The following is an 11,372-nucleotide window of genomic DNA, read 5'->3' on the forward strand; positions in this document are numbered from 1 at the left end:
AAGGACATACCTCCCTATAGATAAATAAGCAGTACAAGGACATACCTCCCTATAGATAAATAGGCAGTACAGAGACATATCTCCCTATAGATAAATAAGCAGTACAAGGACATATCTCCTTATAAACAGGCAGTACAAGGACATATCTCCCTATAGATAAACAGGCAGTACAAGGACATATCTCCCTATAGATAAATAAGCAGTACAAGGACATATCTCCCTATAGATAAATAAGCAGTACAAGGACATATCTCCCTATAGATAAACAGGCAGTACAAGGACATATCTCCCTATAGATAAATAAGCAGTACAAGGACATATCTCCCTATAGATAAATAAGCAGTACAAGGACATACCTCCCTATAGATAAACAGGCAGTACAAGGACATATCTCCCTATAGATAAATAAGCAGTACAAGGACATATCTCCCTATAGATAAATAAGCCGTACAAGGACATATCTCCCTATAGATAAACAGGCAGTACAAGGACATATCTCCCTATAGATAAATAAGCCGTACAAGGACATATCTCCCTATAGATAAATAAGCAGTACAAGGACATATCTCCCTATAGATAAACAGGCAGTACAAGGACATATCTCCCTATAGATAAATAAGCCGTACAAGGACATATCTCCCTATAGATAAATAAGCAGTACAAGGACATATCTCCCTATAGATAAACAGGAAGTACAAGGACATATCTCCTTATAGATAAATAAGCAGTACAAGGACATATCTCCCTATAGATAAACAGGCAGTACAAGGACATATCTCCCTATAGATAAATAAGCCGTACAAGGACATATCTCCCTATAGATAAATAAGCCGTACAAGGACATACCTCCCTATAGATAAATAACCAGTACAAGGACATATCTACCTATAGATAAACAGGCAGTACAAGGACATACCTCCCTATAGATGAACAGGCCGTACAAGGACATATCTCCCTATAGATAACAGGCAGTACAAGGACATATCTCCCTATAGATAAATAACCAGTACAAGGACATATCTAACTATAGATAAATAACCAGTACAAGGACATATCTCCCTATAGATAACAGGCAGTACAAGGACATATCTCCCTATAGATAAATAACCAGTACAAGGACATATCTCCCTATAGATAAATAACCAGTACAAGGACATATCTCCCTATAGATAACAGGCAGTACAAGGACATATCTCCCTATAGATAAATAACCAGTACAAGGACATATCTCCCTATAGATAACAGGCAGTACAAGGACATATCTCCTTATAGATAAATAAGCAGTACAAGGACATATCTCCCTATAGATAAACAGGCAGTACAAGGACATATCTCCCTATAGATAAATAACCAGTACAAGGACATATCTCCCTATAGATAAATAACCAGTACAAGGACATATCTCCCTATAGATAAATATGCTTTACAAGTACTACCATTTTATAGACATAAATAGTATGTGCTTATTAGATACTTGTAAGCCCGCTTGAAATAAAAGCTTTGAAAGCTAATTGCTCTGTGTGAGTGAGAAAGAGATGTAGTTTCACTCGCTGGCAATAGATGGCAGTGTTTCGGAGACACATGGACACTAGACATAGACACTGGAGGGCGGCACTTGGGAGCTCCCCCTCATGGAGCCAGTTGAGAGGTAGTGCCGCAGCGGCATCTGCGCTATCCCCACCCCCCATGGAGCCAGGTGAGTGCAGCGGCACCCGCACCATCCCCAACCCCCTTGGAGCCAGGTGAGCGCAGCGGCGCCCGCACCATCCCCAACCCCCGTGGAGTCTGGTGAGCTACAGTCCCCCCCCCCCCCCCAGCCTGGGGGACTGTACAGGCTAACTGGCTAACCATTACAGAGTGCTGTCTGGGCCACTTGATTATTACTGTATATACAGTATAGTAAATAATGATAGTTCATGCATGATAATACAATATACCCTATTCCTATAAGTACCCTATTCCTATAAGTACAACACACCCTATTCCTATAAGTACCCTATTCCTATAAGTACAACACACCCTATTCCTATAAGTACCCTATTCCTATAAGTACAACATACCCTATTCCTATAAGTACCCTATTCCTATAAGTACCCTATTCCTATAAGTACCCTATTCCTATATGTACCCTATTCCTATAAGTACCCTATTCCTATATGTACCCTATTCCTATAAGCCTTTTTCCGCTTTTATGGTTTATATTGGAGGTGTCAGCATCTCAGCACAAGCCAGATACCATGTAACCCAGGCATGTTCAACCTTGAGCCTAAAGATACATTGACATTCCAGGTTTTTGTGACATCCATGCTTGTGCACAGGTAACTTAATTAGTACCTCAGTTATTTTAATTTGACCATCTGTGCTAAAGCCTGGATATCACAAAAACCTGCACTGTTAGTTGAGGACCGAAGTTTAGAATGCTTGATATAAAAAGTAATGTAACAGCATATCAGACTTGTGTAAGGGATTTGTGTTTTAGTGGTGCCCATGTGTTGGCTGGTACTGTGGTGCCCATTTACAAATTATGTAAACCATGTGTTGGCCAAGTCAGCTATGACTGAGTATGACTGGAATATGGCAAGCCAATACATGCTTAGTGACTGCACCACCACATACAGTATATAGTTGGTCAGACTACCTAAATATCAGGGAGACTCACAGAAACAGTAATGATCTCACTGAGGGCCAGATGCACTAAGCTTCAAAAGTGATAAAATAGAGAGGGACAAACAGCCAGCTAATCAGCTCCTACCTGCCAAGTCACAGACTGTGTTTGAAGAATGTCAGGCAGGAGCTGATTGGTTGGTTGTTTATCACTCTCCAAATGTATCAGTTTTGAAGCATAAGGTGCCCATACACGCACCGATTTTCCCGGTACGATGCTATGCAATGAGATGCGCGCTCCCGCGGCATCTCATCGCACAGTACAAAAAGTATGTGCTGCACACATACTTTTGATCGCATCGTATCGCGTCCCACGCACACCACATGCACTATGCATGCAATGCGATGCGAGTTAGTACAAAAAGTACCGGGAAATCGTTACGTGTATGGGCACCTTAAGAGCACTTGGCCCAGAAACTGGCAATTCCCTGAGGCAGGGGCTCCTGTGGGAAACCCATTAGTGACATCATTACTCTCTGGCCCACCATGGAGGTACACTGGGGGTTATCAGCCCTGACATAGATCTTGCTGCTACAGTAATGCTGGCCATACATTACAGTGATTTCAGGGCCAAATGCACAATGTTGATGGCTCTCATGCAGGTGTTTTGGTATGACTCCAATCCATAGAGTGGGTCCGCGCCTCATGAGATGGATCCTAGGATCTTACGTGCCACACATATGATCTGTCGAGACCTGTTACATTGTAAGTACATCCTTAGCACATTGTGTGTCAAAATGCACCAAATCGTGACTGCTGGGTAGTTCAAGTTCAAGTTGCACTCTGATCTTTCCAAGCATCATACTGTGTGCAGTGACTGACAGGAAGAAAAGCAAGTAGCCTCTGATAATATAAACACATGTCTGAAAGTGCTGAACGAAGCCAGAAAGGTAAATTAAATATATATATATAGCACATTAGGGGTATTTTTACACCAGGACTTTAGCATCAGCAAAAGATATTTCTCCTATGAAGTGTGGATGGGACCATGTCTCATTATATCGAGTGTAACAGGAAAGAGAAGAGGAAATTGCAGGTGCTACAATACATAGTGGTGATCTCACTGAGTCTGAGGGGGAACTGCAGGTGCTACAGTACATAGTGGTGATCTCACTGAGTCTGAGGGGGAACTGCATGTGTTACAGTACATAGTGGTGATCTCACTGAGTCTGAGGGGGGGGGGATTGCAGGTGCTACATAGTGGTGATCTCACTGAGTCTAAGGGGCAACTGCAGGTGCTACATAGTGGTGATCTCACTGAGTCTAAGGGGCAACTGCAGGTGCTACATAGTGGTGATCTCACTGAGTCTAAGGGGGAACTGCAGGTGCTACATAGTGGTGATCTCACTGAGTCTGAGGGGCAACTGTAGGTGCTACATAGTGGTGATCTCACTGAGTCTAAGGGGGAACTGCAGGTGCTACATAGTGGTGATCTCACTGAGTCTGAGGGGCAACTGCAGGTGCTACATAGTGGTGATCTCACTGAGTCTAAGGGGGAACTGCAGGTGCTACATAGTGGTGATCTCACTGAGTCTGAGGGGCAACTGCAGGTGCTACATAGTGGTGTTACTGAGTGGCAAAATAATTACAACAGTACTACTAATTACAATAATAATTAGAATATGACTATGTTAAGCAAATGAAAAGTTGGAATCTGTTCTGTTAACCGGGTTTTTGCCTCGTGGACCCAGGTCAGCATCGGTGTAAAATGGGTATGCCAGGTCATCTGACCCGGCTCACGTTTACAGCAATGAGGAAGCACAACCTCCAGACAGCAGCGGAGCCGGTGAATGGATGCCTGTGTGCGGCATCCATTTACCTCGTGGGGGCAGCCCAGCAGCTTACCTTGGTGCTGGACTTGCCTCCGCGATCGGTGGTCCTGGCGCTTGGAGATGATGTAATCTCCAATCGCCATCCCCCTTTTATACTGTGGGTCATGTTCCAAATACCGTATTGGATGCGGGTTATTGGTATAAAAGAGGTAATAAATGTAACAAGATGAAGGAGGAACCCTGGGCGCTGCTACTGTTATCGGAGCCCAAATCCTATTACCCTTTCTCCCACACTAACTTATCCATTCACCACTGTGACAGGGCTTACAGTTATCCAGTTGTCATATTACTGGCAGGGGATGTTAAGTGGGCAACTATCTACCAGTTCATTGCTACCACCAGGACCTTTATATCTGTCTAGATACAAGTTGTTATCCAGACACCATTACACCACTGACACACTAGTAATATCTATTAGTATATGCACAAGAATCAAGTGTTAATAATATATTTTTAACCATGAAATCATAGGTATAAAATCACAATGTAATCCAGGAAGATCTCAGTATATTGATTTGTAAATGACTACAAATGGCAAAAATAAATTATTTATAGGAGATTTAATGCTTTGAGCTATCACCTTGACAAAGACGGCAGCAAGGTGGTTAACAACGAGATCAAGTATAGCGTGCCGCTGACTAGTATCCCTGTGCTGTAATTCTGAGTGCTCCCTGGGTCAGTAAGTCCGACAATGACACAGTAACTAGAGTAGGTCCTGCCTCTCTCTGTTCTCATGCCGAAAAACACAATGACATTATTTATTCAGTTACAAGAGAATAACACGTGTGACACGCAGTAGTGTGTATCCATAGGCACAAAACCTGCCCTGGATACACAGTAACTATATCAGACACTTATATAAACAGTATACATCAGCAAAAACAACTAAACATATGTTTTGATGGTAATAAATACTAAACGGTGTGATAAATAACTGCATTCTTTATTATCATTATCACATTCAATTTATAAGGAGCCACAAGTGGTTAGCATATATATATATATATATATATATATATATATATATATATATATATATATATATATATATATATATATATATATACATATAGCACAGAATAGAACAATACAGGGTACACAGAACTAAACATGACAATAACTGAAAATCCAAAACAGAGCACAGGTAACAATCAGTACAAGATGTAGGAAAGCAAAGGTGTTGTCTGTGTACTACCAGGGGCAGGTTGTCATTGGTAGAATGAATGGTCACAAGAGAGAAGAGCTGTGGTTTTAAATTTGAGCTGAGAGAGAGCTGTAATTGAAGTGCGAGTGAAGAGTGCTGTGAGAACAGGAGGGAAGAGGGCCCTGCTTCAAGGAGCTTACAGTCTAGAGGGAGGGGGAGACAGACAGGTGATATGAGGTGTAGGCAAGGAGGCCTGATGGCAAGAAGTGAGCATGGCAGCGAAGGGCAAGACATGAGGTGGTAAATATAGAGCGTACTTGGCACTCGGTTATGCTGAAGGGTACTCTTTGATGAACAGGTAGGTTTTGGGGTTCTCTCTGTCAATAATTGCTAAACTTTGAATGTAGCCGAGATTGCTGTCAGAGGAACCACTGCAGATTCGCCATTGGTTAACTACTCCCATAAGTTGGACAGATGCTAAACTGCTGAGGGAAAATATTTCTAGGCTTAAAATTTCTAGGCTTAATCCGTTAAATAAATATGTGTCTCTTGTCATAACTAACATTTTTCTATTGGACGCTATAATGAGCAGTGAAACTGAGAAGCCTAGAACATTCCTTGCTAGGCAAGGAATGTTCTAGGCTAGATCTGGTATTGGTAAAAAGGGTGAACGTATCGCTGTGGCCTGCATACGGTATATTTATCTACAGCATATCTGTTGCAGATAAGCCTGCAGTAACCTTGAAACACGTGCACCTGTAACCACTGAGCCGGGGCTTGGCGCGGCTCGAGTTCTAACCTACAAGGACATACAGCACAAAGGACATGAAGCAAATATCACTGAGCATTATATGTGGACTTTTAATGAAAAGTGAAAAATGCAGATTATAGACCTTCAGTGGAATCATTTAAAAGTCCTCTTGACCTTTTAAAGCCACTCAGAGGCCAGTAAGCATCAAATGCCTAATTACAGCCTGTGAAGAACTGACCTGATTTGTCCTCGGAATCCTCAAACTCTACGTTGAAGGAATGGCCATTGTTTAGGATTACTCGTGAGGTCGATGGATCATATCTGACGTTCAACGGTTTAAGTGATGGCTCATACTTTGTGTCTTCGGTTATTATATCGATAGGAGACTGGTGACTATGGAGAGCAATGGGGAAGGAATTATGCCAAGTCTTCGGTCCTGTGAAACAGAGAAATCATTTAGGTTTTATGACAATCGGAAAGGTTAAAAGTGTATATAGGACAGTACTAATATGACCAATCAATGACACTGCTCTAGCCACTGAATTGGGAAATCATTCTTATTTTTCAGCATATTGATCATTACGGCAAGTTAGCCGTCTACTGAGAGCTGAAAGGGTGTTTCAAGGTCAATACTCGGTTGCATGTTGCAAGATGATACAAGTTTAATCAGTAGCTTTTTAAAAGTTAATATTGAATTTGCAGGAGGGCAGTGCTGAACAGTCCTTGCCACGATAGTAACTCATTCGGAAAGCATTCATACACTCAAATAGAAAAAAAAATCTGCTTTGGAAAGTCTGTGCAATAAGGGGTGTGCAGTCCTTGTCCCAATATTAATTCACAGTGTCAGAATTACATTGCAAAAAAGCCGGTTTGAGGAAATGCTTGAAATAACTTGGAATTCTATCCTTGTCAGTTTTTCAAGGTCATACAAATAAAAGATGCATAGGGTTATATTTGCTTTTGTTTTTTTAAAAATAAATGACTCATAAATTAAAAAGATAAAATCTCCTAACTCTTGGGGGGAAAAAAACATTCAGTTCTTCCAATGGATGTTCTCCAGGGGCAAAAATATTAATTTGTTTTATAATGAGAGAAGTGTATTAGGGAAGTGCTTAGCAATGGTGTCCAATGTGTCATTCATATTCGGTACAGAACACTGCTGGGCAATCGAATGCAGCCAGATAAATGATATGTTTATGGAAACACTTCCAGATGCAATTAGTTTCATTTTTATCCCCACTGCAGCAATCTAGAGGTAAACTCTCTAAGTTAATGAAAAGGCAATCCAGAAGATTGAATAAGCCAGGACACAATTTACGGTGAGAGGGCAACTCTGAAAAGTGATACTAGCCCTGATACTAGCCAACAATAGAAATGGTACAGTTTAAAGTTTAAAAACCTATCTCACTCATTCAATAAACACTTTGATTTATGGTTCCCTAAATAAATGGACCTGTCATCCATCCAAAGCTCAAGACTTTAATGTAGGTGTCAAGAAGGTGGCCACTTGTCCCCATCACTCACCATTGTCCGGACCATATCCCCATGAATGAGCCATGATCTTCAGGTGACAAGTCCCTTTCCTGGGTGTTAGTGATTGAGTGTCAGCCACCAGGCTTTTTCTTGGGCACTTTATAGGGTCCCACCAACTCCATCTCACTCAAAAACACAGCAGATGGGTTTGGCTCTTAGTGTTCAGCCTGTTTTTGGGCGGAGAGTACAATTAACCCCTTCTTCACAGTGTCACGCCGATGACTTCTACTCCACCGACAGGTCCATTTTCCTGTACTCCTCCCATTCAGATCCTTAACCTGTTCTGTATACAAAGCATACGCACAGTAAGTACACCCACAACACTGCAGTCTCCACAAGACCAGCCACCTCCAGAACAGACTGGTGATCTTCAGGTCTGTCCCAGAAGACGTACAAGACTGGCAGCACACATGACAGTATGCAGTGACACCTTCTCCGAGATCACAGCAGTCACATCACACACTGGGTGACATTATAATACTCCATGGCAAAAACACAGGTATAATTACCTGAAAACCATGGCACAAAAAAAAAACACATACATGTACTGTAGTACACACAAAGTGCAGGATGGGTCAGGCTGCTCCAGACTACAGCCCCACATGCAGATCAGCCCTTAGAAGTTGTGCCTGGTGTCCCTCCATCAGTTCCCGCAGTCATATAAGGACACAGTCATGTGAACTTGAGATTGCCTATGACCAACAATATATTGATTTCCTATTAAATCACAAGGAAGCTGCAATGTAGCCCACTTCCTTCCCTTTTCACAAAATAAAGTGACTTGTTCTTTGTCCTCTGCACATTTATCACCCAGATCACCCTTATCTGAGGCTGACATAGCTTAAGCCGCAGAGATGCAAGAAGCCAACAGACCCAATGAGCTGCCTAACAGGATTCCCATACTGTAGCTGGAGGATCCTCGGTCACAAATCCCATGTTACAGGCTGCAGCACTTGTAGGAATCCCAAAACAATATATCCTATGGCAGAGAGTGTGTGTGCTCTGGATGCTGTGCTCTGCATGCCAGTCATACAGCATGTGGGCATTAGACTAAGCACAGCAACAGCATCTGACAGATCATGTGCCTCAAGTGTTTAAAAACCTGTGCCCCCCTCCTCTCAGCATCCTTCCCACAGCATGAGGACTTTCCATCTCCCAGAGCGCTGCTGTGCATTGCATTAGTGCAGTGTCCCTTTCAACAGCAGGGATGCACAACCTGGCATGACCCCAGATTATACCCGTGCACCTTACCTTGACCACCTCAGCAGCGCATGATCCAAAAATAATTCCTAATCTCACGCATTGTAATAAATCATACACTGACCTTGGCGTTCTGAGGCTCGGAGACGTGTGTAGCTGCGTTGGTGTGATCTGTGTTTTGGATTAGGATAGGATTACACGGAATATCTAGTGTACTGCTGCCCCCTCCTGGTAGAAGGTTACACTGACACATTAATGTAACAGAATACATGTTACTGTATCTGCTCTGCGGTCCTGCTCATTGACTCACCAGCTCCATCTGCTGTTTATAATGTGCCAGTTCACTTGGCATCTCACTTTCATGTCATTTTGAAGTAAATAGTATGATAATAATAATAATAATAATAATAATTATAATAATAACAACAAAAGTGTTAATAAAATAATACTCCCATATATCAGGCGCGCAAAGGTCCCGCCGTGCTGCTTTGAACGTTGGGAGGTATGGATACATAGAGCTTGGAGGTGGTGGCAAGAAGTTATGCTGTGGGGCTATTTCAGCTTGATGTACAGAAAACTCAGTAACCTGGATGGACTGGCCAGCTCAGAATCCAGATCTTAACCCCACTGAGAATAAGTGGGATAAATTTGAACAACAGATGTGTTCTAGACCTACTTGACCTTCTTGGTGGCAGTGCAAAGCTTTTTGGCACCCTAGGAAAAACTTTGGCTTCCACCACCACCCGCACACTATTAGTAAAGTTAATGAATCTCAGATGAAAGTGCAGAGGTGGCATCTATGAAGTTCAACACCTGCCATTTGCATTAAGGTAAACAAGGATCCCTCTCTCAGAGTCAACATTAATTTTGTGATAGTCATGGGCACCCCCCAGATTCTGAAGCCCCTAGGCCTTGGACATTCTTCAGTGTAACAGTTGGGCCCTGTGCTTAAGGTAGAATGGCAAAACATACCGCCTACTGTTGTCCAGAAACTTGTGGCCAGTTTGCCAAAGTACTGACGTAAATTTTTGTGCGGTATATTGCATGCAAAAGGACCGCGTGCGATATAAGGGACTGCATTCTGCTCCCAGTCCCTTTCATGGAAGCACTGCGTGCGACTTTTCCGAGGGGAGAAGTCGCCGGGGTGTATGGAGGCCTTTAGCTTCTCCCACCTCTGATGGGATGCAGGGCCGGATTAACAATGGGCCTGATGGAGCTCCAGCTCCAGGCCCACTCTCCAAATAGGCCCATATTGTAGCTGAGGGACAGGGCTTTCCAACGAGCATGGCCCCGCGTCACTAGCCCCCTGGGAACCGGAGATACCGCCAGGCAAATCTGGAATGTTTTCCCATAGGATAACATGGGACCTGCTAACATGGGCCTTCAATCTGGTCCATATGGGTTCATTGGTTCAAGAGATATTGCGGGTAAACCGATTTTTTCATTTTTGAAATGTAATTTCATGGCTGTTCATGTTGTTTGAGGACAGATTTTTCTGGAACCAAACGGCCCAGTTTCACAGGACCAAAATCATTTGAAAATCATTTGAAGCCCACATGTAAATGAGTCAGTTGGTTCCGAAGATATGGCTGGTTGTTTAAAGGGGAGGGGGGGTAGTTTTCTCTCCTCCTCACACCAGAAAATGCAGGGACTAGGCTGGTGAAAAAGGGGCTAGCCCGGGTAAATCTCTGCATTTTCTGGTGTGAAAGGGGTATTGGGGCAAATGTATTAAGCCTTAACAAGAGATAAATGCAAGTGTGATAAGGAGAGATAAATGTCCAGCCAATCACCTGCCAACTTCCATGTTAAAGGCTGTGTTTGAAAAAACTCAGTAAGGAGCTGATTGGCTGGACGTTTATCTCTCTTTATCACCCTTGCATTTATCTCTTGTTAAGGCTTAATACATATGCCCCATTATTTCAAATAGCCGGGACCTGCATTGCTCTGATTTCAGCCGGGCAGCCCCCTGCTCTCTGCCCGGCTGTCAATGGCTGTCATTTCTGCCTAGCGGCGTCTGTCCCCCAGTTACCGCAAGCATATATTCCCCCTTGGCAATGAGCATGCAATCCCACATGGCAATGAGCATGGAACCCCTGGCAATGAGCATGGAACCCCTGACAATGAGCATATAGGTAAGCAGCACTTATGTAGCATAAATTTTAATAGGCATTATGGTGTTTGGCCTAATACGTAATGGACATTATGGAGTGTGGCTTAACATGTAATGGGCATTATGGTGTAATTTTTA

General features: G+C 42.9%; 1 protein-coding gene across 2 annotated transcripts in view; it reads right to left on the minus strand.

Annotated features, from left to right (window-relative positions):
* The window catches only part of LOC146080280 (carbonic anhydrase 2-like), a 53,978-nt gene extending 44,625 nt beyond the window's left edge, over nt 1-9,353 (minus strand). Inside the window, exons 1-3 of one of the 2 annotated variants that reach the window (XM_083187360.1) lie at nt 9,249-9,353; nt 7,916-8,207; nt 6,630-6,827 (exon numbers count right to left, since the gene is read on the minus strand). In XM_083187360.1, the coding sequence (XP_083043486.1) occupies nt 6,630-6,827; nt 7,916-7,949 (232 nt within the window). In that variant the 5' untranslated portion in view covers nt 7,950-8,207; nt 9,249-9,353. Of the gene's footprint in view, nt 1-6,629; nt 6,828-7,915; nt 8,208-9,175 lie in introns of both variants that reach the window. The other variant, XM_083187361.1, reaches the window with a different exon arrangement.
* Nucleotides 9,354-11,372: the final 2,019 nt, after the last annotated feature.

Source organism: Crinia signifera, chromosome 5 (genome assembly GCF_055691185.1).
Source record: "Crinia signifera chromosome 5, ASM5569118v1, whole genome shotgun sequence".
Lineage (NCBI taxonomy): Eukaryota > Metazoa > Chordata > Amphibia > Anura > Myobatrachidae > Crinia > Crinia signifera.